The 27,517-nt window shown below is 42.3% G+C and overlaps 1 protein-coding gene across 1 annotated transcript; it reads left to right on the top strand.

Annotated features, from left to right (window-relative positions):
- Positions 1-4,550: 4,550 nt before the first annotated feature.
- On the top strand, positions 4,551-27,517 carry LOC308676911 (G protein-activated inward rectifier potassium channel 1-like; the record flags this gene model as incomplete). Its single annotated transcript, XM_081342974.1, has 3 exons — positions 4,551-5,201; positions 14,353-14,569; positions 26,913-27,517. 3 exons carry the CDS (start codon positions 4,551-4,553, stop codon positions 27,515-27,517), a joined length of 1,473 nt encoding a protein of 490 aa, XP_081199100.1.

The following is a 27,517-nucleotide window of genomic DNA, read 5'->3' as shown; positions in this document are numbered from 1 at the left end:
AACAATAAATTACAGTTAGGTAATAATCTTTAGTCTCAAAGTGAAGATAAATCTATACACTTCCATGTGGTACCATTTTCCTTGTTCTACTGTAATTTGTCAAGAAGTTATGAGGCATTATGATCTTTAGAAGCCTTCCTCCCTTGTAGGCAAATTTACTCGCCTGCAGTGGCTCAGTGGGTTAGGACACTGAGCTTCCTGATCAGAAAGTCGGCAGTTTGGCGGGTTGAATCCCGAGTGCCGCGTAACAGAGTGAGCGCCTGTTACTCGTCCCAGCTTCTGCCAACCTAGCTGTTCGAAAGCATGTAAAAATGCAAGTAGAAAAATAGGGACCACTCCGGTGGGAAGGTAACAGCGTTCCGTGTGCCTTTGGCGTCTAGTCATGTGGCCGACATGACCACGGAGACGTCCTCGGACAAGCGCTGGCTCTTCGGCTTTGAAACGGAGATGAGCACCGGCCCCTAGAGTCGGAAACGACTAGCACACATGTGCGGGGGAACCTTTACCTTTTTACCTTACAGATATAGATACCATTTATTTATTTATTTATTTATTTATTTATTTATTTATTTATTTATTTATTTATTTATTTATGGGACTTATATCCCGCCCTATCTCCCGAAGGACTCAGGGCGGCTAACAACAATAACATATAATAAGTACAGAAATTAAGATAAAATTAAAATTAAAGTCATCTGTGCAATAAATTAAAATTAAAAATTAAAAATAAATTAAAAATTGTAAACATAATTAAAATGCCTGTCAGTCCAGGTCAGCCAGGTGGAAAAGGAGTGTTTTGAGGCCACGGCGAAAGGACTGGAGATCTTGGGCCATCTGAAGCTCAGGGGGGAGCTGATTCCATAGGACTGGCGCTGTATGATATATGATAGTGATATGCATTGTATGATGCAACATATTGGATCAAATGGCAGCAAACCAAAGTAGCCAAATTCAGTTGATCCAAAAGAAGAAAAGCAGGGTTATGGGTGAAATGACTAGCACACATGTGCTGGGGAACCTTTACCTTTACCTTTATAATTACACTTTATCACCTGTTTTCTACCTCATCTAATCAAAATATGTAAGAATTAACACATTTTATCTCAGAGGTCAATAATTTCCCAAAATTTGTAGACCAGTGCAATGGCAGACTTACTCTACAATCCATCTATAAACATATGTATAGATAGTCCTCAACTTATAACCACAGTTGGGACCAGAATTTCCATTGCTAAGCAAGATGGTTGAGTTGCCCCTGATTTTATTATCCTTTTTGCAATGGTTGTTAATGTGAATCACTGTAGTTGTTAAGTGATTCACACAGTCATTAAGCGAATCCACTTTCCGCATTGACTTTGCTGGGAAATTCGCAAATGAAAATCACATCACTCTGAGACACTTCAGCCATTGGTAAATATGTGCTGGTGGCCAAACATCAGAATTTTGATGGGGGGGGAACGGATCTGCAACAGTTGTAAGTGCGAGGACTAGTTTAAGTCAACTTTTCAGTGTTGTTGTAACTTCAAACAGTAGCTAAACAAATGGTTGTAGTTAATGACTACTGAAAGACCACTAAAGAAGCCTTATAGTTCTTACTATATTCATTCTTTTCTCTTAAGCCCAGTCTTCTCTCTATTTTAGCCTTCAAAATAATTTTAAAAATGCATCAGAGAAACATAGCGTGATCGTCTTGTGGTGAGGATCAGATGCTTAAACAGGTTAAGTAACCCACCATACTCTGCAAATCCTAACTCATTTTGTTCCTGAGCAACTGTTTGACCCCTGTTCCACATCATTTCTCCCTCCCTATAGATGCTTAAAAGGTCCTCCCATTCTCATGTATTCTGCCCAGCAAAAAGCCCATCTAAGTATTTTACACATCTAGCATCTGCATTTAAAATTGTAATATGAGATTCGGAGGAAAGAGGCTAGAGAAATAATTTGGGCCAGGAAAATTAAATGGAGGAAGACTTCTAGCCAATTGGCTAGAATTAAAGACTTCTAGACAATCATCCTCTGTAACTGGCCCTTAGCCCTACAGTCATCAGTTTGAGGATGTAAACATTTGCACAAATGCCTATGTTGCTCATTTGAAGGTCCAATCTAGAAATATTCGTTTATTATGGGTGAAATTATTCTTATGTTTAGAAGACATCTTATAGGCTTTGTGAATCATAACAATGTTTTTTTCTCTCCAAATATTATTTTCCTCAAAAATGGCTGAATTTTTCCCCACCACCACCAAATAATTTTACATTGTATATCCAACTATAATGCTTAAGGGAATAAAACCAAATAAATAATGGAACTGAAGCATTTCTTCAAGCAGCAGCTTAATTGGATCAGACGATTAATGCCCTTTTTACTTGAGTGACTTAAAAGCAAAACTAGATTGCCAAATGTTATAATCCCCACTCTTATAGAAAGATATAGTGGCTGTCAAAGCGTTGTTGAAAAGGTCGTTTATTTTGCCTGTAAAATACATAAAGATGCTTGCATTTATGGAATTGTGGGATGCAAATGATGCACATGGATTTAGAGAGCTTTAAAGTGGAGATGTGGGTTGGCTTGGACTATGGAAGAAATGTATTTCAGCAGATGCTGTTCACCAAAGATCGGCAGAAGAAAATAATAGAGGAGACCACAGTTAAGATCAGGAACTGGACTGGGGCTGTACTGTGTTGACTGCATTTCTTCCTGGTAGGACTGTATCTCCTTGAGTCCCGTTCACATCTTAAGTTCAGACAGGTGGCAGCTCTAGTGCCACTAATTTTTTTTACTCTGCTTACGCTCAGAGGTTTTCGGCCACGAGTCTGCCTGGCTCAGCCCTTGGGTGGAAGGAAGAACCCTAGCCATTTTTCATTGCCCCCTCCACCCTGTCCCAGAAACAGCCCCTTCAGGGAATCACCCGCTGCGCTTCCAACTCAGAGCCAAGCTTTGCGCGTTCTGCAGAGTTGGGTAGGGAGGAAAGAGAAGCCGGGCACCGATTCGGATTTCTTCCACTTCTCCATTCCCGTTCTTACACGGGGCTTGAGCCATTGTGTAGTTCGGTCGCATGACTCACCGCTGCTCCACGGAGCTCGCTCTTCGCCGCCTCCCGTCTCCACTACGGGATCCCTTCAGCAGTAGCAGAAGCGGCAGGCGCCCAGAGCCACGGGAATCAGGCGGAAAGATTAGATCCCATTGCAGGTCTGCCACCAACGTCCGCTGGAGGCCGCCGACAGCTGTGGACGCACTTTGCCGGGGGGGACAAACGATCGCGCCGCGGAGCCCCCACAGCGCCCAGAAGAGGCAAGAAGGGGCGTCCCGGATGGGTGGTGGTGGCAGCGGCCGCTAGGGGGCGGCGTGGAGCGCGGTCAGCTACTCGCCAGGCTCGCTCGGAGCTTTCGGCCACAACCCGAGACTCGTTCAAGCGCCTGCCTCCCAATTTCTCGCCTGCCCAAGACCCGTCGCTCGCTGCAACCGCCACCGCCGCAGCTGGACAATACCGCAAAGGTGAAGTTTCTCAGAGAGCTACTCCAAGCGCGCCGCGACAGGGGCTGAAGGAGGGGAAGTAGGATTCGGGCAGAGGCAGGAGACGAGGCTTTCTCCTCGCTGGCTCGACCAGCCCGACCGCCGTCGTTCCTCTCACCGTGCTGTCGTGGGGCTCAAATCTGCGCGATTCTACTGGGGAGCCCCGAGCTTCGCCAGGTGCCGCCTGAAGGGAACTCCCGTCCACGAGAGGGGGACACGCGTCCACTTCAGGAATTCCGGGCAGAGAACCACTGAAGAAAAAAAGCAACCGAAGCAGCACTTACTCCTTCAACTGCGAGTTCCCCGTCGGCTCTATTCAGAACGTTGCCGCGGTCAAGCACCTAAGCGCAGGTTGGTTACCGCAACCCAATTCCGGTTACCGCTACAGCCCACGAACCTGGCTGAGTTTGATCCCGGGGCTAGGGAGCTTCATTCAAGAGGGCATCACCAAGGCATCTATCTACTTCTCCACTCTCACATCTGCAGCACAAAGCCTGGCTTCCTGCTGGTGTTGCCTGCAGACTTGGTGCTTATAAGACTGTGGTAGATAGCCTGTGCCATTCCAGAAGGAAGCCACCCCTTGCAAGACATTTGGCCAGCGACCACCCAAAACGTGCAAACGGGCAGTCCCCAATAAGCTGACCTTATCCTATCTCTTGTGCCAGTCCACTGGCATCGTAAGAGAGTAGCGGCCAAACCAGTTGGGTCCCTTCCTTGTGTTTCAGTGTTTGTTCTGTCCCCCCAGCATCATCCTCTCCTAAGACAATGTTTTAAATAATCAGATAAAGATTGTACAGTCATCTGGATTTTATTTGTGCTATCCAAGGCAGCGACACAGAAAGAACCTCTCTAGATTCAGCTCCACTAATCTCCAACAACTGCCCATGCCAAGTGGAAGACACCACCAGCGACTGTTTGCTCTGCTAATATTTGCCTATGTTGGGTCTCTTGCATGAAACAACAGAGTTTCCACACTGAGACCAGCCTTCGTTCTACTACTACCACACAGAGTGTAAGTAAATCTCCTTCTCGTCAGGATGTCAGTTGTGCGAAGAAAGTTTGGGGATGACTATCAGGCAGTGGTGGCTGCACCATTTCATCGGAAACGGCAGCGCTTTGTAGACAAGAACGGCCGCTGTAATGTCCAGCATGGCAACCTGGGCAGTGAGAACAGTCGCTACATTTCCGACCTCTTCACCACCCTGGTGGACCTCAAGTGGCGTTGGAACCTTCTAATTTTCTTGCTGACCTACACTGTTGCTTGGCTGGTGATGGCCTCCATGTGGTGGGGGATTGCTTATTTGCGTGGGGACCTAGATATACACCACAGCCCCAGTTCAGGACATAACCCATGTGTAGCTAATGTCTACAACTTTCCCTCAGCCTTCCTCTTCTTCATTGAGACAGAAGCCACCATTGGCTACGGTCATCGCTACATTACTGAGCGTTGCCCAGAAGGAATTGTGCTTTTTCTGTTCCAGTCACTGCTGGGCTCTGTCGTTGATGCCTTTCTCATCGGGTGCATGTTCATCAAAATGTCCCAACCCAAGAAACGTGCTGAAACTCTAATGTTTAGCCGTGCTGCTGTCATCTCACAGCGAGATGGAAAACTCTGCCTTATGTTTCGGGTGGGCAACCTCCGCAACAGCCACATGGTCTCAGCCCAGATCCGTTGCAAACTCATTAAGGTGGGTTAAAGGATTCCGTGGAAGGGAGGGAGGCTCATGATGGTTAAGATTCTGGCTATCTTCTTGCATGCAGATCTTGGCAGCTCTGTTCTAGGGTATAGCAAAGGCCTATCTTTAAGCTTCAGATCTAGCTTCCTATTCTGAGATTATTTATTTTTCCCTCTGCAAAGGAGGAACAAAGAGCTGTTGGAGAAGGCAAGGATATTTCATATAGGATAGCTGGTGGTAAAGGAAAGCTGCTATATAAATTATACACATCAGCAGATATTATGCTGAAATAGACTTGAGGAGTTGTAGCAGGGATACAAGGATAATAAATGTTCACTGTTACTAAAATGTACGCTTTGTGATATTTGGTAAAACATACACATTTCCAGATTTTGCTTTGGATATTTAATTTTGAGGGTATAACAGACTTACAATTGTGGTCTTTTGCACTTATTAGGGAACTATTTCCAGTAACTTCATAGGATCAGGGCATATCTTAAGTCATTAGTGAGCTTTCCTACTGAGTATCAATTTTGTTAATACACAGATAAAAATTAGGAGAAGATTCCATCCCAAATGCCCTATGCTTTTGAATTTGGGCTGCATGGAGCAGTGGGCTAATGCCTCCTTAAGTAACACCAGCTGCCTGCAATTAGTGCAGGTTCGCATCCCACCAGGCTCAAGGTTGACTCAGCCTTCCATCCTTCCGAGGTAGGTAAAATGAGGACCCAGATTGTTGGGGGCAATAAGCTGACTTTGTAATAATGCCGCTGGGGGGGGGGGCGAAAGTCCTAATAAGCAGGCATATACATAGAATGAAGGCTACTGCTAAGCTTGTAAGCCGCCCTGAGTCTTCGGAGAAGGGCGGGATATAAATGGAATTAAAATAAATAAATAAAATAAATGATTTAAGCAAGGGCTTAGCCCAAAATGTTTATAAATCCAGTTCTGAAAGACAGAGAAAACATGCTAAATAGAAGAATGTCTTTAAGCACATGCAATATGCTTTTCCACTTTTCCTCTGCTGCCTTGGCTGGTGCCTACATATGTTCTGCAGTGCCAATAAATGGTTAGTGTTTTCTGTTTTGACCCCACCAGTTGGAGAGAATAGATTCCAGGCCTTTCCTTCCCTGCAGGAGACTGGTGCTACTGCCACAGCTGCCATCCCTGACAATCTGTTCAACATAGAAGCCCTCGCCCAAACCAATTTACGCCCAGCCCACTCTCTTCCAGGTCAGAATCACTGTACAACAGCAGGAGCAAACAATATCCAGAAGAGCAGCCAGGAGGAAAAATAACAGTGAAAGTGCTGTGGGCAGGGAATCAAAGACAGTGGATACCTTTCTATATTCTCTGGAATTGAATATTTCCTATCTATGAATACCTTCCAACCTCTGCAGGCAGGTCTGTCCTTGGCAGTGAGGAATTCAAAATATACTTCCTCTTTGTCATAATTTCACGTTGCATGAAATAAACAAGTTTCCTATCCGAACCTAAGACTAACATTAAGCTGGGGCTTTAGTGTAGAAATTTAGCCTTCCACACCATACCGTCTAAAGAAGAACGTGCTAAACATCCAGAGTCTAAAACTATAGACATGTCAGTCAAATTACAAATCTACAGTACCTGAGAAATCAAATGAAGACAGCGTTAGATTACCAAATAATACCCTTACGGCAGAACCTGTCAGACAGATCATTATCATAACAAGTTGTAGAGTAACTATTATTTACTTGTACAACAATATAACAGTTCAATGCAATGCACTTCCTTCCACTAGAAAAAGGGGAAAAGAACTAAAATAATTCCGACAGTTGTAAGCAATTTATTGACCTCATAGAGAAGACAGCTGTTTAGAACAGCTGTTTTTGGAAAACAAAGAGGAACCCCCAGAGAAAGAAATAGAAAGAACAAGAAAATCTGCAACTATACTGCTTTAATCTTTTTCCTGCCCTATGCAATGCTGTTCATAGAAAACATGCATGGACATAAGAAATTGTAATAGTCACCATTTCAGAAGCTAGCAAGACTTGAAATCTTCAGCAGGATGACTTCCAATTAACTGAAATCAACTAGGTACAAATCAGGCCTATCTTCATTTTGATTTTTTTTTAAATTTTCTCAGACTTTCTCAGTCTTATTTTCCTATAGTTTGGATCTCTCTTCCAACTTGTAAAAAGATGGTCTATTTTTAAGCTTCTCACAGTTTTTACAACTGATATACAAGCGTGGTGTATGTGATAAATACACTGTAATGGTGGACAGTTATTGCTAAATGAAATTTGTAGCATTACAGAAATGGCTGCTTTTGTTCTTATAATAATAATCTGGATGCACTTTCTGCTGCCTCAATATTTCTCCAAAAAATCAAGCTGAGTACATGATGCTCCCAGATGAAAAAAAGACAGATATCATTTTAAAAGAAAGCATCTAAGTTGAGTGTTGAGTGTAATAAAAATAATCCTACTTAATGAAAGCATCAGTACAAATGTTGACCTTTGACAATTCAAGTGAATTTAGGGTTTTTTTAATGATAATAGTATAACACTAATTACACTCTCAAGCTTTCAACTTGTGTGTAATATCTTTCCAGAGCCTAGTGAAAGCCAATAAATACTGAATTATGTCTTGAATATTCTCTTTTACACAATCTTGAATACTCCTATACCACAGTGACACTGAAGAATGTAGACATTAATACCCTTGCATGTTATGAATAATCTAGAAAATCTCTGCACAAATTGTAATAAGACATGGATATCTGACCCCCCATACACACAAAATTAAGTATCCTTTCCCCCATCATTCTGTCATCAGAGTTCCTCACCTGTAACGTGATGTGAGTAGTAGATTTACCACTACTTAGTAATAGAACTGGAATAGATGAAAACTAAGTGTAATGAATTTCTAATTAAGTCTGGGTCCTACCTGCTAAGTTCCTTCTCCCAGAATTCTATTATAAGTGGCACTTTCCAGATTTACAGTACAGCTAATCCTTGACTTGCAGCCATTGTTTAGTGACTATTTGAAGTTGCAATGGCATTGAAAAAAGCATCTTACAACCAGTGCTTGCACTTATGACCATTGTAGCAACCCCATGGTCACTTGATCAAAATTCAGGCACTTGACAATGGAAATGCATTCACAAAGGTTGCCATATGTCAGTGTCATGTGATCTCCATTTGCAACTCTCCCAGCTGACTTCCAACAAGCAAAATCTATGGGAGAGGTTGGAGTCACTTAATGACTACATGATTCACTTAATGGTTGCAGTGATTTGCTTAAACAACCGGCAAAAAAAAGTTGTAAAATTGGATGCAACTCACTTCCCCACTATTTTGCTTTGCAATGGCAATTCTGGTCCTTATTGTGTTCAAATGTTGAAGGTTACCTCTTACATATTCTAATAGGCCCTTATGGTTATCTGTTTCTTGTTCATTGCAAGTTAATTGCAGACATACTAAATTTCATGATAAATCCTGTTGAACTACATGGGGTTCTTTCTTGACTTGTCTATTTGTTTGTTCCTTTGAGTGTCTTGATTCCTAGAGACTGCTGGACTAGTCCCTGAAGTTGTCTTGGAAAGATTTTCATAAATGGTTTGCCCTTGCCTACGTTGTAGGGCTAAGAGAGAGTGACTGGCTTTAATACCTAAGCAGAACTGGAACTCACAGTCTCTCAGTTTCTACCCTGGTGCTTTAGCCACTACACCAAACTGGCTCATCACTCTTCTCTACACATGCATATATCTGTATTTTTAATAGTTATCTGTAATTAAGCCCTACTGAAACCAATAAGACCAGTTAGTGATGACAAGCCCTATTACTTTCAGTGGCAATAAACTGACCCTCTGTTTCAGCCCATAGTAATTTCTCATAAATTTTTGGTCATGAAATGTACCCCATAGAGTAATAAATAGCACCCCACCATAAAAATAACTAAGGCATTTAATGGAATGCAAAGAAAACTGGCGTTCTCAAAGCATTATGCTGGTCTACATCCTGTAATAAAAGAATGACGATTATTATAAAGGGTAATGCTAATAATATTGTGTTATTGTTTATCTTTTTATTTTGACACACAAGATACTTGTAGCAATGTACAACGTTTTTATCTCAACCTTCCCCCTGACAAGAATTATCTTGCCAGGGTCTCACCTCTCAAGTTGTGAAACTGAACATTGCTTTCTTCTTTCTTTCTTTCTTTCTTTCTTTCTTTCTTTCTTTCTTTCTTTCTTTCTTTCTTTCTTTCTTTCTTTCTTTCTTCCTTCCTTCTTTCTTTCCTTCCTTCCTTCCTTCCTTCCTTCCTTCCTTCCTTCCTTCCTTCCTTCCTTCCTTCCTTTCTTTCTTTCTTTCTTTCTTTCTTTCTTTCTTTCTTTCTTTCTTTCTTTCTTTCTTTCTTTCTTTCTTTCTTTCTTCTTTCTTTCTTTTTCCAAACTGAATCAGCCACCCAAACCTCAGGATGAATTCCAAAGTCTGCTCTTATTGGAGGGTGGCATTTGAAGGAAATCTGCAGCTAGCCAGCCCTTGTTCCTCCTGGCAAGAACTGTTTCCTCCCCATCCTGCTGTAGCCATGGCACAAGAGTAGGAAGTGCCTCAAGCTGTCATTCGTGTTGGAACGAGTTGTTCTCTGACTTGTGGCCCTAGTCCAAACCAAGTGCTTTGACTATCAAATGCAATCCCTGGTGAGTGCTGGAGACTTTTGACAGCAGGCAGGTTGTGGCAGTTGGCACCAGCAGGCATCTCAGCACTTCCTAGAGCTGGATTCCAATGGTGGCATTTGAAGGTCAAAAGCAAGATAGGGGATGCATTTCTTCCTTTCCAGCAATCTGAGCATTTCGGCTTTTAGAAGTCAAGTTTCTAGTTCTTAACATACCAGAGTAAATGTCAGGATCAAGCTTCTAATACCCAGCATTCCAGAGTAAATGTGAAGAATCTGGAATCTTGTCTCTCCTGTGTCTTTCAGAGTTCTTAAGGGAAAGTTGAGGTTGCATAGGCATTCATGTCAGTTGGATCAAGCTTAAGGTTCTGCTATGCAATATATTAGTTTTATTATGTCAATTCTGGGAATTGAAGTCCACGCTTCTTAAAATTGCCGAGTTTGAGAAGCAACGCTGTAGCTTATCTATCTCAAATAAGTGATTCTAAAAGAAAGAGAAATGCTGGACTTCAAGCAAGACACATCTCTCAGCTAGCTCGAGCCTATCTTATATTTCAGATCTTGTAAAGAAATTACTTTGCACATTAGGTAAATATCTGGGCTACAAAAAACCCACATGGCCATCAATGATGGCCAATAAACACAGTAGCTGTTATGTATTGAATATATATAAAGTTGTGTTAATCCCTGCTAAAGTGAAACTAACTTAACTCCAACTGCTTGTGAAGCTAAAATGAAACTAACCTTTAGATCAGACATGTCAAACTCATGACGTCATGTGACGTCGAGCAACATATCGGAGCCTTTTCGCCATTGCCGGCAATGGGGTGGGTGTGGCTTCCAGATGACATGTCCGACCCATTGGCCGGCAGTTTGACACCTCTGCTTTAGATGACCCTGACTGTTAACTCCAACTGTTTTGGAGGGAAACTTTGAACATTCATATTTGGGTGGGTTTTTCAAGTATGGTGATTGGTTAAGGCCCTGTGGGTTCAGAGTATAAATTACAGGCAATTGCCTGCAGTTCTGCAGTTCTAGTTTGAGTCAATAAATAATGTTGTAACTATGCTGATCTGCTCCTTGCCTACTGAATCCCAGTATTCAATAGTAGCCCTGCTGATATTTCATGGCATTCTAGATTTCTGCAACCAGCTAAATAACAGTAGCTCTCTTCAGCATATGCTCCACAACAGTACAGAGAAAATAAGAATTAATCATTTCAAATTTTGGACTTAAATGATTTTGGATAGATTAAGATAGATTTAATGCTTTCTTTCAACCTTCCAATCCTGCATTTCCTAAATATGTAGAAACTCAGAGTTGTTCCTCCTTGTTCTGTTTGTATCTTGAAAAAGCTCTCAGGTTAGGCTTTTGATGGTCAGGTGTCAAGTGAGCATTTTCCATCGAAATTCTTCAATCACTCTCCTGGAGAAGCTGAATCTTTCCAAAGAAGGCTACATTCATAAATTGCATTAAAACATAGGTTGTGGTATTAATCAGAAACCATTAAAAAAGCAGGCATATCTCGCATCTGTTTCAGCAATCTTTTTTGCATTAGGAGCAAAAAAGCAATACTGAGCAAGCTCCTGCCTATAGATTAGATGAGCTTCCAAGCTGTAAGCTTGGCAAAACATTATTAAACAAGGCAAGCAACAATAACAAAAAAATTGTTGCAAAAACAAGAAGGAATATCTGACTTGTAGGAGGCATATGTTAGCTTCCAAAAATTAATATTTTCACCTGAAGGTCTGCTGGATTTGAAGGGGTGCTATGCCATCCTCCTATGCATATTTACAAATAAGCAATATAACCTGATTCATAGCCAGAATGGCTGGGCTTACTCATTGCACCAAGTCACCAAAGCCAGACAGAAACACATTATGGCTTACTGTGATTGATTTTTGTACTCAGTGGAGTGGCAAAAAGGAGTTGGGGGTTGGTGGGGAGGGAAGCAGAAGGAGAATTTTCCTTAGAAGCCCGAAAAATATCTCAATGAAGCAAGAAAACCTATGAAGCCATCAAAATGCTCGAAGGGGTGTTCACACAACATATTAATCAGGAAATTATGTTAGCTTTAGCTTTGCAACGTATTGCAAATCCAGCCATTATGGCTTATAATTGTAATGTATTGTCTGTGAATGTAGCCTGCTGTGGTTAATATGTAACAAATAGGGTTATTGGTTCTGGGTTATGAAAAAACAGACAATAGATAGCAGACACCGTTTCCAATAGGTGTCTGAATTTTTGTGGCACAAATGAGAGACTCAACAGTAATAAAAGCATAAAATAGTTTAGCATAAAATGTAAGTCCAGTCCTTTTATTTAAAATGATGAAAAAAGAACCTTTGGGTATGAAGCATTGCTCTGTTTGAAACTGTAATCATATCTACCCATTTCTGAATACAGATTAAGTCCATCTTTCTTAACATACCGTAGAAAAATATGTATAAATTTGCTTGTGGTTTAGCAAGTTGTGGGACTCCAATCCGTGTGGTCTGTATTACTGTGGTTTTTCTTTAATTTGTTATGTGAATTCAGGTAGCATGGTTTATCTGTAAACCATGGTTGAGCAAAACATGTCTACTTGTCCAGGAGGGAAAGGCTACTGCTGTGCTTTCCCTGTCACACTAAACTTGATCAGCAAAGAGTCTCTGCAAAACAAGCATTTTTCCAAGATCAGCCTGAAAATAAACTTTGCTTAGTCCTACAAATGAGCACAAGGCATGCAAATGCTCCGTTTGTGATCCCATTTAAAACCCAGGATTTACAATCAACTGAACACATAAGTAATGCTGCAACCCAGTTTTCCTCACCCTCAACAATTTCAGATGTGTGGACTTCAACTCTCATAATTCCACAGACAGTGTGCTGGAATTCTGGGAGTTGAAGTCCACACATCTTAAAGTTGCTGTGGCTGAGAAATACTGCTGTAACTGAATCTACCGCCTCTTTGTCCTCTTGAGTTTCCCTAAGTTAGGGCTATCAGATCTGGGCTCATTTATTGAACCCTCAGATGTAACGTACCCATTATTGGCTGTTCTGATCATGGCTTTCTGAGACCTCAGTCAGAAATTATTCATTCAACTAACTTGCTCTTTTTTTTAATGAGATGATCTTTTGTCAGCAAACGATGGGTATTGCTACTAAACTACAGTCCCCATTTTTATTGCCTTTAATTGTATTTAAGGCAATGTTTTAAAGTTCATGCTGCTGGAAGTGGTTCATCTGAGGACAGGGTTGAGGGTTGCCATCCTAAATGCCATCCTAAAGTCAATCATCCCAACTTTTCTGTTGCTAACTCTATCCTTACATGTAATGTCAACCTTCTCCCTTCACAAGAAAGGCATCCACCAGGATCCCTGTTAACAGATTCTTTCAGAACTGAAGAGAGGATAAACTGTCATGACCCATTCAGTTGAGGTCTGATGGGCTTGGTAATTTCAGAAATGAATGTATCTAACTCTATTTTTTTCCAGCTTGAGGATCTTTATGTATTTCTGGTATGTGTTATTGCTGGGAATTTTGAGCTGGGAATTCATTTGGAGGGCATTTGAAGTTGGGAAGGCTGGAATAGATGTACAGATGGATCTTCTTTCAAAGCATTTGAATTAAATAATTTTGGAAACCATTATTTTTAATCCTTGTAACAAGTAAGGATGTAGATCACTGGGAACCAAATTAGGCAACTCACAGCAATGCCTATTTATAAGTGATCTGCTTACCACTTATCACTTTACATCAAAAACATCACTCGAAGCCAAAATCACCAAACAGGGGCTGTCATACTTTGGTCATGTCATGAGAGCTGATTCACACTAAACATCAGCCATACTGGGAGAGATTGGAGGACAAAGGAGAAGGGCTGCCCTAGTACAGTACCTGCTGGCTGGACACTCTAAAGCAGAGGTCCCCAACCTTTTGGGCACCAGGGTCCAGTTCTGTGGAGAGAGGTTTTTCTGTGGACCAGAGAGTGCATGGTTTTGTGTGCTACCTGCATCTCATGGATGGGGCTTTGCTGGTTTGTGTGGCCCAGTTACTGGCATGCTGTGGCCCGGTACCAGTCCATGGACCGGGGGTTGGGGACCCCTGCTCTAAAGGATGACACGAGCATGACCATGGCAGATGTGAAGGAGGTGGTGCAAGGCTGAGGAGCATGGAGAGTGCTGATCCATAGAGTGGCCGAACATGGCTAACAATGATGACGATGCTGTGCCCTAACACTTGTGCTTGGAGGAATGGGCCCTGTCTTGGATTAGACTTCATGGAGAATATGATCCAAAGTGCTAAGTAAACTGTGGAAGGGGGCTGAGTTTAAATCTGTCCCAATAAACTCCATTTTGCCATTGAGTTTCACCTTAAAATCTCTCTCGTTAATTTTTATCAAACCTCTGCAGTCTGCAAAGTGCTCTGAATATTACTGAAAAGAGTTCTCTTCCTTTTTCTGCTGCAAAATTAGTTCTTAATTTGCTGAAATTATTTCTTTTTTTATTCCATTTATCTTTAGTCACGACAGACACCAGAAGGTGAATTCTTGCCACTAGACCAATGCGAGCTTGATGTTGGATTTGGAACTGGGGCCGACCAACTGTTCCTCGTTTCTCCTCTAACCATCTGTCATGAAATCAATGATAAGAGTCCTTTTTTTGCCCTCTCACAAAGATCCCTAAGGAGCGAGCAGTTTGAAATTGTCGTAATCCTTGAAGGCATTGTTGAAACCACGGGTAAGTGATACAATCAGGTGCCTATCAGTGTAAAATTAATATTAGGGTATTAATTCCAAACATATTGCATTTTCTATTTATGATACCTTGTAAGTAAATGCAAGGTTATTGTGGATATGGAAAGAGGGAGACAAATGTAATGCTATGTGAGAATGAGAGGCAGCAGGAAGAATGCAAAGTAGATAACTGTCATGCAAAAGGTATCTCAGCCCACAGAAGCGTTTCAGAAGAGATTCTCCCTAGTTTTCTGCGATATAAAAGTAAAGGAAGAGAGAAATATTCTCAGACTTCCAAGTTTCTTTAAATGTAATCTTACAATAATGGTAGAGTTAGTACTCATAGTTGTGCTTTTTGTTTGGACTACCTCAAAGGGTCGTCCTCTTTGCACTTCCCTCATGCAATCATTTGTGTGTTAGGGCAGAGGTGAAATAGGAACTAGATTCTTAGCGTTTCTCAAACTCAAATCTGATGCACATCCCCAATAATTAATTTGTCAAGTGGGGAAGTATATAAGAAACATTCTTATTTATTCTTACTATTTATTATTACATAGCTCAGTGGCTCATTGAACATAGGGACATCTAGCCCAAGGCTATTCACATTAATAAGCAATGGTTCATTGGTGTTTCTGGAAAGGAAATCTGCAAATGCCAGGTCAGCTCTGATAGCAGTTCATAGTTAAGAGTCTTGGGTAGACTTTAAAAGTTTGATTAATTAAATAAATCACAGTTCAGTTTAGTGTAGAGAACTATTATGTGAATACAATTTATATATTCTACCTACCAGCTAGTTAAGATTCCTCATTTGGATTCCAACATGCTTGGAAACATGCTTGATCTTGGAAACTGTTTAGCATTATCTGTGACTATGATGATTTTTTCACTATTGAAAAAGAAAACTATTGCCACCTGCCCCCCAGACAGTATTTTTTTATATGGAAGCTTTCATATGCTTTAAGACATATCCTGTATTAGAAGTATAGAGTTTCCTGCCTGAGCAGGGAGTTGGACTAGATGACCTCCAAGGTCCCTTCCAGCTTTATTATTATTATTATTATTATTATTATTATTATTATTATTATTATTATTATTATTATTATTATTATTGTTATTGTTATTGTTATTGTTGTTGTTGTTGTTGTTGTTAATCCTAGTATTGAATTCTGGCTCAAATTTATCTCTCTTCCCCCCTCCCCCCCATATAGCATGATTGAATATTTCGCTGATGAATAGTTTCCCAATTATAAGATAGGGAATTATAATAGAAGAGAATTTGTACCTCAAGGTTAAACTGTGAGGTGCTTGGTGTTCTTGGAGCTTGATGGCTTTCTTGTAGGCATTTCATTACCAAACTAGGTAACATCGTTATGTTGCCTTGTTTGGTAATGAAATGTGTGCATGAAAACCACCAAGCTCAGAGAGCACCAAAGACGCCACAATTGTAGAGTAGCTGGACAAATGAATAAGAAAGCATTTAATGCCTTATTAAACCTTTAAACACTTGGAGGAAGCTGCTTCACTGTGCATAATACCTTGATCAGCCCTAAGCATTTTTGATGCCAGCTGCCTGCTGCCCTGTATTGAGTCCCCCCTCTGTTCAGTCTTTAAAGATAAGTGGGATATACAACCAATTCATTTGCAGTGAGTGAGTGAAATACTTTAAAAATAAGTCAAAAGGTGGCCATGTCTATGCAATGAACCCCTCCCACCCCCCATTTTACATGCCTTATGACAGGGGTCTTCAAACTTCAAACCCTTTATGACTTGTGGACTTCAGCTCCCAGAATTCCTCAGCCAGGCATGGTGGCTGAGGAATTCTGGGGGTTGAAGTCCACAAGACATAAAAGGGCCAAGATTGAAGATCCCTGCCTTATGACAAATGCAGGTCATGGATGCCCCTTCCCCACCTATCCTATACTCACCATTTAAGAATAGTGGAGAACCTCTGTTCTTTGTGCTGAGTTCCAAGAACTCAAATAACAAATACAGCTGTTACAGAAAGTTAATTATGTGATCTGTAGCAAGGCCATTCTGATTTAGTGGCACATATTTAATGAAGCAACATTAAAAGTGAGGAGATGCTTTTTAAATTCTGACATATTTACCATTGTTAAAATAGAGAGGACCTCTTGCCTTGGAAGACAAGAAGAGGAAGACACTCTCTTCCCACTGGGTTGTAAATTATTCCAGGGCTTAATCTGAGCCAGCTCTCTCTAGATGTCAGCTGGCGGTTCAGCTGCAGGACCTGCCTTCAAATTCTGCAAAATCTGTGCAGAAATTATTGCAATTGGAATGGCTCCTGTTAAAAGACAGAGTACCTCTAAAACGGGGAGATAGACACAGAAAAGCTCTTTTGCTGACTACTGTACATTCCCATATTTTTTTTTACTTATTACTCTCTTGGTAGCAAAATTTCTGGGAAAAGATTGCCTTTTCTATTATTGCATATTTTTGTCCTTGTTGGAGGACAAGATGTTCCCCTGTGAGAAGTTGTTCCTGGCAGCTGATGACTCAATGAGAGCCTTCATCAACCTGGTACCATCCAGATGGGTAGAAGGTCCATAGCTCCTGTAATTCTTCTAAACCAGAAGTTTTGGCCAGCTGCCTAGAAAGTAAGCAACTAGAAAAAGATATTGAGACTCTAGAAAGAGATCAGACAACCATATGTCTGAAATGGTATAGGGTTTCCTGCTTGAGCAGAGCCCACAGAGGGGCGGTTAGGGTGGGGAAAGGCATTGGGGACTAGTAGTTGTTCTTGATTAGCATTTTAGCATTTCCAGGATCTTATGCTGGGTTATTATCATCTTCCAATTGTAACCTCATGATTACAATCATTTTTTTTTGTTTTCAAATGCTTTCTTAGTGAACTTTGTCCTTAATGATAAAGGAGGGCAAGATAGAATAGCTGCTCAATATTTTTCAATTGAATCTTAACTTGGAAGATAAATAGGTCTTGGTTAGGTATGGGTTGAACTTTGCTCTAAGTACAGCTTGCTAATATACCATATTCTTCTTTAGGAGTACTGAATTTATCAAGGAAACAGGGCAAATTCAAACATAACCACATTTTTCCCGACACAAGGCACACTCGTAATTCTTTAGAAACACAGTCAATGATTGTGTGACTTAGAATTGGGCATAAAGGAGTTCTTATGATTTATATATCATATTTTATTTATCATATTTTGAAACTGCCCATTTCCCTCACAGAGTGACTCTGGGCAATAGAATTATTAATTTAAATACTGAATATAAAAGTATAATAAAATATAAATGTATTTCAGCTGTTCTGAGATTTTCAACCATTCTTTATTACAGACTTTAGGCCAAAAAAGACTTCTGAGATTTTTTACACATTCCTAAAAAGAGAGAAGCCAAACACTGTAGATTTAACTCTGCCTAAAATGCTCTTTGCCCTAAATTCTGGGGAGGCAGATGTTGCCCTCCAGATGTTTTCTATCAACTCCCATCAGCCCCATTCCACATGGCCAGTAGCAAGCAATTCTAGGAGTTGTCAGAAGGAAATGCCGAGGAAGGAGAGGAAATTATGACTGCAGGTAGTTCACAACTTACAATCATTCATTCTGTTGGCATTCAAAGTTACAACAGCATTGGAAAAAGTGACTTATGACTAGATTTCTCACTTTAGGACCGTTGCAGCATCTCCATGATGACATGATCAAAACCTGGTCGCTTGGCAAAGGGTATGTATTTACGATGGATGCAGCATCCCGGGCTTATGGGATCACCATTTGTAACTTTCCCAGCCAGCTTTTGAAAAGCAAAGTCAATGGGAGAACCTGGATCAGACATGTCAAACACAAGGCCCGGGGGCCAGATCTGGCCCACGAAGTGGTTTCATGTGGCCTGCGAAGCCATCCTGGAAACAGTGAGGGAGCGGCCCCCACTGCCTTGGCCCTGGCCCAGAGACCCTCCTCCTGCCAGAGACCCTCAGATCTGTCCCACTCCTGGCCAGGCCCCCATAGGCACCCTTGATGCGAACTTTGTAGAGCTGGCCACGCCCACCCAGTAGGCCATACACACTCTGGCCACGCCCACCCAGTAGGCCGTGCCCACCCAGGCCACACCCACCCGGCCCCTTGAGGGCAACCGCAATGCTGATACGGCCCTCAATGAAATTGAGTTTGACACCCCTGACCTAGATTCACTTAATGACCACATGATTCATTTAACAAGTGCAGCAATTAACAAATGGCAAAAAGATAAAATGGGGCAAAACTCACTTACCAACTACCTTTCTTAGCAATAGAAATTTTGGTCTCAATTGTGGTCAAAAGTCAATGACTACCTGGTAGTTGGATATTGTTGAACATCGTGAACATGGGGCTTTTGTGGCCCTTGGAGTTGTTCCAAAACTGTGCTAATTCTCATAGGGCCAGGGCAAAAAAAAAAAAAGAACAAATCAGAGTGTACCACAAACAAAGGCCAGATATAAACAGGCCCACCCATTCAAAAGAGGAAGGCAAGTAGGCCATTGGCTAAGGTGGAATGAAAAACTAATAAAAGGAACCTCCTTTTAGAAAAAAAGGATAATTTTTCAACACGGATAGTCCTTGACAAGATTGTTCACTTAGTAACTGTTTCAGGTTACAATACTCTCCCTCTAAAGGTACTTACAAATTGGTTCCAATGTTCAAATGGCTGGGTATTGCACATACACACCACTCACAGTCACGTCTTGGGTGCTTGGCAACCAGCCTGCATTTACAGCTATTTGTAGGTAGTCATTTTACCACAATGTATGATGTTTCTGCCAAAACGGTGTCTACTACTGCTTTTGGCAAAAATGTCTATAGTGAATAATAGGCTTGCTTAAGGACTGTGATGTTCACTTAACAACCACCACAAAAAAGGTTATAAAATCAGGTCAGTTATGTGGGTGACTCACTTGATGACTGTTATGATTTACAGCCATAATTAGCAGCCTCCGTTCCAGTCATAGGCTAAGGATTGCCTGTAACTTTAGTTGCTACAGTTCTTTTGGTATTGGCTTCCTACTTTCTTTAGTAAATATTACTTATTCTCAGTTCTTGGATTGTCTTGTGAGTTTTTCAGTGTGATTCTAGCTGTTTCCAGTCAAGAGATGGTAAAAACCCTTGGACACCATTGTCTCCTACCGCCAACTCTGAACAGGCATTGGGGCCGTACTCTGCTTGGAAAGAAATATTGAGATAAAAGGTTTTGTTACCCCAGGAGATCAAAAGGGTTTCTTAATCACTTCTCTGAATATAGTCTGTATCCATTTGTGTATTTTACCTTCAGGACCTCCTAAGCACATAAGACTCTTTAACAGGCCTAGTGAAACATACCTAAATAAATTGAGCTAAGTCAACAACTACTAAGAGATTGTTCATCAGCAAATGGAGCCACAGGTTGTTTCTTACCTTTGCAGGAACTAGACTTGATGGATGAATGGTACAAACATAGCACTTGCAAGATCCTCTGCTCTCCCCACTCCTAGATTGTCATGGCATTCTCCTGACCTTTCTTATGGGTTAGATCAGACATGTCAAACACAAGGCCCGGGGGCCGGATCCGGCCCACGAAGTGGTTTCATGTGGCCCCCAAAGCCACCCTGGAAACAGTGAGGGAATGGCCCCCGCTGCCTTGGCCCTGGCCCAGAGACCCTCCTTCTGCCAGAGACCCCCAGATCTGTCCCACTCCTGCCCAGGCCCCCATAGGCACCCTTGATGCGAACGATGTAGAGCTGGCCACGCCCACCCAGTAGGCCATACGCACTCTAGCCACGCCCACCCAGTAGGCCATGCCCACCCTGGCCACACCCCCCCCCCGAGGGCAACCGCAATGCTGATGCAGTCCTCAATGAAATTGAGTTTGACACCCCTGGGTTAGATAATAGTTATGCTTTAGCTCTCCTGAAAGAAATAGGACTAGAGCCACTTTTTTCAATGTGGCAACATCCAGAATTCCTAGCCAGTGTGTGTACACTCTGAGAATTCTGGGAGTTGCAGTTCTAGACCATTTTAGGAACGGGAAAGGCTGAACTGAACCAGAACTGACACGGAAACTGATTGGCAGGGGTTAAAGTACTGTACTAGAAAACAGGATCTGTATATTCTAGGCCTCCTTTAGGCATATGTAATGGTATGTGGGAATGACTTTAAGAGAAAGATGGAAGAGCCACATCCAAGGCAATTGTGATATAAGAGGCTGTACTTTGGGACTTACAAGATTCTATTAATGTAAACTTATGGTAAAGTTAAGGCTAGCATTTCTGGGTATGTTTCTTGTTTGGACTATCTCACAACACTGACATCAATCTTGTAAGATTGAAAGGACATCTTTCCCTCTCATCTTTGCAGTCCAAAAAGCTAGGGAAGGTCCCTTCTAAGAGATGCTTCCATTCCATTTGTCTGATCATTGTCTAACCTGCAGCTCTTCCCCCTGACTCCCAAGGTCATTTCCATGTGCCATTACAGCATTAAAAACTGGCTGGGTGACTTTGGGCCAGGCAATTGTCCCTTAGCCCAACCCATCCGTAATGGTGTGACCTTGGGAAATGGGGAAGAGTTACCACCAAACGAATGGAAAGTAAGAGGCAGCTTTATTTATTTATTTATTTATTTATTTATTTATTTATTTATTTATTTATTTATTTATTTATTTAACTTATATACCACCCTTCTCCCATAGGACTCAGGACGGTTCACAAGGCAATTAAAAATAACACTACAATACAAAAAAGTTAATAACAATTAAAATAATTAAATTATCCTTGAGTAAAATATAAAACCCCTGTAACTCTAATTAAAAACCAATTACAATAAGTTAAAAATTAAAATTCTCAGTCCTGGCTGGAAAGCTCGAAGAGACAGGTCTTCAGGTCCCGGCGGAACGAACGAAAATCAGGGGCAGTCCTGAACTCTACGGGTAACTGGTTCCAAAGGGCAGGCGCACCCACAGAGAAGGCCCTCCCCCTGGGTGTTGCCCGCCAGCAAGAAGGCCCTCCCCCTGGGTGTTGCCTGCCAGCAAGAAGGCCCTCCCTGTGGGAGCACACAGGACGAAGGGAACTTGATGCCGGCAGCAGGTGCCCCCTCAGATAACCCACAGAAGGAATGTGGACCCAGCAAACATCACAGGAGGAACCCCTTTCTAGTTTTTTGGGCTGTAAAGATAATCAAGGAAAAATGTACTTTCAGATTTGCAAAATTATAATAATGCACTTATAATAAAAGTAGAATTAGTTCATCTGGGTGTGCTTCCTTTCTGGATTATCTTATTGGGTTGTTGTGGGGAAAATAGGAGGTGGAGCATTATATACACTCCCTTGAATTATACAAAATAAAGTTGGGATATAGCGAAGAACTTCATTTAGATTATCTTCATGATTATTCTTTTGCAGAGGTTTGTGGTGAGTTTGCCACCAGTGATGTTTGGAAAGGATTTAATAATTTAATTTAATAATTTGATTTCTATACCGCCCTTCTCCCGAAGGACTCAGGGCGGTGAACAGGGCAATACATAATAAAAATCAGATACAAAAATTAAAAAACCATTAAAAAACCATTAAACATCATGCCCATAAAATCAATACATATTAAGTTAAAAACTAATTTTAAAAACCCAACCCCATCCCGTCAGACCAGGCCAGCTTGTTCGAAAAAGAATGTTTTAAGATCGCGCCGGAAGGAGCGAAGGTCGGGGGCCGTCCGGAGCTCAGCCGGTAAGCTGTTCCAAAGGTCTGGCGCGCCCACAGAGAACGCTCTCCCCCTGGGGGTCACCAATCGGCATTCTTTGATCGGCGGCACCCTGAGGAGGCCCTCTCTGTGGGAGCGCACTGGACGGAGGGAAGTTGACGCCGGTCGCAGGTGTTGCCGTAGGTAATCCGGACCCATGCCATGAAGGGCTTTGTACGTCATAACTAACACCTTGAACCTCACCCGGAGAGCAACCGGTAGCCAATGCAGCTCGCGGAGCAGAGGTGTAACATGGGAGTATCGGGAAACTCCCAAGACGACTCGCGCGGCTGCATTCTGCACCAGCTGGAGTCTCCGGGTGGACCTCAAGGGCAGCCCCATGTAGAGAGCATTACAGTAGTCTAGACGAGAGGTCACGAGCGCATGAGTGACTGTGCGCAAGGCATCCCGGTCTAGATAGGGCCGCAACTGGCGCACCAGGCGAACCTGGGCAAAGGCCCCCCTAGTCACAGCTCCAATATGCTCTTCCAAAGAGAGCTGTGAATCTAGAAGGACCCCCAAGTTGCGGGCCCTATCTACGGGGGGTAATAGCTCACCCCCCATGGCCAATGATGGGATAATCGGAATTTCCCGGGATGCCGGCACGAACAGCCACTCAGTCTTGTCAGGGTTGAGTCGAAGCCTGTTCCTCCCCATCCAGACCCGGACCGCCTCCAGGCAACGGGACATCACGTCGAGGGCATCGCTGGGGTGGTTTGGGGTAGAAATAAAAAGTTGGGTATCATCAGCATATTGGTGATACCCAACTCCAAAACCACGAATGATCTCACCCAGCGGCTTCATATAGATGTTGAACAGGAGAGGCGAGAGAACCGACCCCTGAGGAACTCCACAAATGAGAGGTCTCAGGGTCGATCTCTGCCCCCCTGCCAACACCGACTGCGAACGTCCCAGGAGGTAAGAGGAGAACCACTGGAGAACCGTGCCTCCCACTCCTAACCCCCTGAGACGTCGCAGCAGGATACCATGGTCGATGGTATCGAAAGCCGCTGAGAGGTCTAAAAGGACTAGGACAGAGGAACAACCCCTGTCCCGAGCCCGCCAGAGATCATTCACCAGCGCGACCAATGCCGTCTCCGTGCTGTACCCGGGCCTGAAACCCGATTGGTACGGGTCTAGGTAGTCAGCTTCCTCCAAGAACAAAGGGAGCTGATGCGCCACCACGCTTTCAACAACCTTCGCCAAAAAGCGAAGGTTGGAAACCGGACGATAGTTGTTTAAAATTGCTGGGTCCAAGGCAGGTTTCTTGAGGAGGGGTCTCACCACCGCCTCCTTCAAGGCGGCGGGAAAACTACCCTGACTCAAAGAAGCAGTAATCACTGCCTGGAGCCAGCCTCGTGTCCCCTCCCGGGCTGCATAAGTCAGCCAGGAGGGGCACGGGTCCAACAAACACGTGGTGGAGCTCAGCTTCCTCATGATCTTGTCCACTTCTTCAGGGGTCACAGGATCGAACTCTTCCCAGATTAAATCGACAAGACCACCCGTATCCTCTTCGTCAGACTCTGCCCAGTCGGAGTCCAAACCGGTCCGGATCCGAGCGATTTTGTCCGACAGAAATCGACTAAACTCCAATTTGCCAATGCTATAATTTAGGAAGGTATATGGAACAGAGAAGGAAGTTCACAATCCAGCCATCAGAGCAGTCAGTACATTTCCGTTATTTGTAACATAGATTTCTAGTCCTTAAGGCTGTTGAGATCCACCTAAAAATGTGTGACAATCTCAATGTAGGAGAAGCAGCATAATAAAATCTGCAGCTGTGCAGCGTGTCTTTCTTCACTTAGCACGGTCCTTTGCTGCTTCACTTCCTTACAACTGACAGAGCAGAACACATTATGCAATAATTGTGTTAAAAAAACTCCTTATAAATGTTTAAAAAATAAAAGAACCTGTGATGAAAAATAGAACTGCTATACACTATATTATGCAAAATAAGGGAGGATGCTACAATGTTTAATTTGCATAATTTGTACAAATTGCTTGGTTTAACTTTTCTTGGCTGAGAGTCTAGATGGCCCTTGTGTATAATTATTATTTATTTGGTTATTTTAAATTTGGAATACATGAAGCTCAAGGGATGCACTAACTGCAAAGACTGCTAGGCATTGAACAACTGGTACTAATAAAACCTCTCTCACTCCCATCCAAAGAGAATCATGGAAGAAATAAAAAGGCTCGCATACCTTTGTGACCTGGTGTAATCCTCCACGGCTGGATCCAAATGAAAATTGTATTGATATATGTAGGTTGCCCTCAACTGCTAAATGTGTAGAGATAGTCCTCAATTTATAACAAAATTCAAAATTACAACGGCACTGAAAAAGTGACTTTCGGCCATTTTTCACACTTACAATCACTGTGGCATCCCCATGGCCGTGTGATCAAAATTCAGACACTTGGCCACTAACTCATATTTATGACGGTTGCAGTGTCCCAGAGTCATGTGATCCTCTTTTGCAACTTTCTGACAAGCAAAGTCGATGGGGAAGCCAGATTCACAACAACCAGGTGTTAGTAACTTAACAACTGCAATGATTCACTTAACAACTGTGGCAAGAAAGGGCATAAAATGGGGCAAAACTCATTTAATAAATGTCTCACTTAGTAACATAAATTTTGGGCTCAATTGTGGTCATAAGCTGAGGACTACCAGTAGTTGTACGCAAATTGTGTGTTGTTTGAAAAGAGTCCCAAACTGCTTTCACAGAATCATGGCATATATTCCTTAATTCTGCCTTCATAGTTACTTGTTAAACTGTGAATCCGAACAGCCCAAGACGTATTAATAGCTACTTCTTTTTAGAAAGAGAGTTCGAGTGCTAATCTCCTGTAGAGCCATGATTATGTTCAGATAACAGAAGCTAGTACAGCTTTTCCCTACTTCCATCGAAACCAAATGCATTTCCTGGCCAGATTATGGTCGCACAAAGTTATGTCTTCTCTAGGTAGCACAAAGGGAGCCCAATTCCAGGTCAGATAGGAAGAAGCCTATACAGAGCCTAATCAAAGCCCGCAGCAGTCAACCTAACAAGAGTGTGTGGGGGGGCATGGGACAATGCGGCAAAACTGCCAGAATGGTTAGATTAGCAGCACGCGACATTTTTTGGGCTGCGGGCAACACAGTTGTGTGCCTGGGCCTCCACACTAGAAAAATCATGTCTGGTGCTCAGACAGAAAGATACATTTCATCTCATTTCAACTTGCTTAATTATGTTCAGTTGGCACATGTTCTTCTTCAGTAATTTATTTAATGATTTTCCCCTTCTGTCGCATTAAAACTTTTTTTCCCCAGAAAATATGTCTTTCAAACTGGAAGGACATCTTAGGTTCAGCACAAAAAAAAAGGAGTAACTGAGGCAGATTAATGTGTTTGTTTTCTGCCTGATTGCCTTCGAAACAGGCAATCAAACTCATGGTTGTCCACCCAGTTTTAGGTTAAATCAGTACAATTTAATAACAATTTGATGGGGTCCCTTGCTCAAGGCTTTTGGGGGTTGTACGTTGCATAAGCCACATCCAGCTAAACAGGCTATGTCACATCCAAGCAGAGCGAGAGGAAGGAACAAAGCCAAGAAGGAGCTCCAGGCACAGTCCTTGAAACAAATGCAATGGGTTTTCCTTTTCCCAATAATTCAAATAGTCTTAAAAATAATTTCCCAAGACTTTACATTATTTCTGGCCAAAGCAAACTGCAACACCCCTTTTGATTTTTTAGATGTGGCTTCCTTGGCACTAGAAAACCACACTCATGTTATCTTCTGTAATGTCAGAGGAAAGGAAAAAAGGAACGTTTGAACATGCCATACATACATACAAGTCAGTTCTCTGTGCAGATGTGGGAAATCACAAACTTCAGGTTTTTTTTAAAAAAAGGGAATGGCCATGTTAGTGGGACTGTGGTGTCAAAACCAATACATGAAATATTCTGACCCACACTTGTGTGAACAACAATTTTGCAGGGAGTTAGGGAGGAAAAGTAGATAGGAAAATAGTAGAACCAATAGACCAGTGGCTCCAAAACTGAACACAAATTGCACTAGAGGAAGCAAGTGCAGATTAGCAGTAGTGAGCCACAAGTTTCTCACCCATTTTAAAGGGACATATTTGGGAAGTGGTGGCCTGAGTTGGCTCCAGAAGCTGGCCAGGTGGGCATTGTATGGAAGAGCTGAGGAAGACTTCCAGCCAAGTTGTGCTACCATTTCCACTCAGCACAGAATATAGAAGGAAGTTCATATATTAAATATATGGGTTTAATTGCATTTAACATCTAAAGCTCTTCTCCAGCCTGTTAGGTTTTTATAATAATATTAATGTTTTAATTATACGTAGAGTGATTTTTGTAATTACTGTTTTTGTTCTACACTGCTCAGAGTCACATTTTTTTTGAGATGGGTAACATAAAATATGACATATAAATATGTCCAAGTAGCCCCTACTTAGTTTGCATTTCCTGCTCCGTCCGTTTTTAGGTGGACCCACAAGGATGGTTGTATCTATTGCTACTGCTCTCCCTGCATGATAACAAAAATCCATGGAAGAGCCAGGCTGATTGGTATTGTAATTTACAAATCTAACTTTGGTTCCTTTACTATTTTCTTTTCTTAGGAATGACTTGCCAAGCCAGAACCTCTTACACAGAGGATGAAGTACTCTGGGGCCACAGGTTCCTCCCTGTGATGTCACTGGAAGATGGCTTTTTTCGTGTGGATTATTCTCAGTTTCATGGCACTTTTGAAGTTCCAACTCCTCCCTATAGTGTGAGGGAGCAAGAAGAGAATTTGGCTCTCCCATCACCTCTGAACACCCCTACTGGGAGCCACAGAAGTCGACGAGGGGAAAAGATTTCTCTTAACTGCCTTGAATTTTTTGAAGAGAAAAACAGCCATCTTCCCAGCAAGCTTCAGAAGATTTGTGCTGGGAAGGGAGATCTCCGGAGAGGTATTCCAAGCCTTTGCTCCACCAGTGTTGAGAAAGCTTGCAGCACGGGTGACCTCTTGAAAATCCAGCAGATCAGTTCTGTCTGCAACATGGAGCAGGAAGGTGAAAAGCTGAAGTTGGCAGCCTTCAAAACCAAATCAGAGCTCCTGGCTCGGTCCACTGGGAACCTCGAATTCCAGCAGAGACCTCAGCTCTTGCACACCCTGGGGGCAAGACTGGAGGATCATTTGCCTGCCAAGTTACGAAAAATGAATTCAGGTCTTTTCTCTTAA

The sequence above is a fragment of the Vipera berus genome, assembly GCF_964194415.1.
Source record: "Vipera berus genome assembly, chromosome: Z".
NCBI lineage: Eukaryota > Metazoa > Chordata > Lepidosauria > Squamata > Viperidae > Vipera > Vipera berus.
This window is presented reverse-complemented; position numbering and strand designations above follow the sequence as displayed.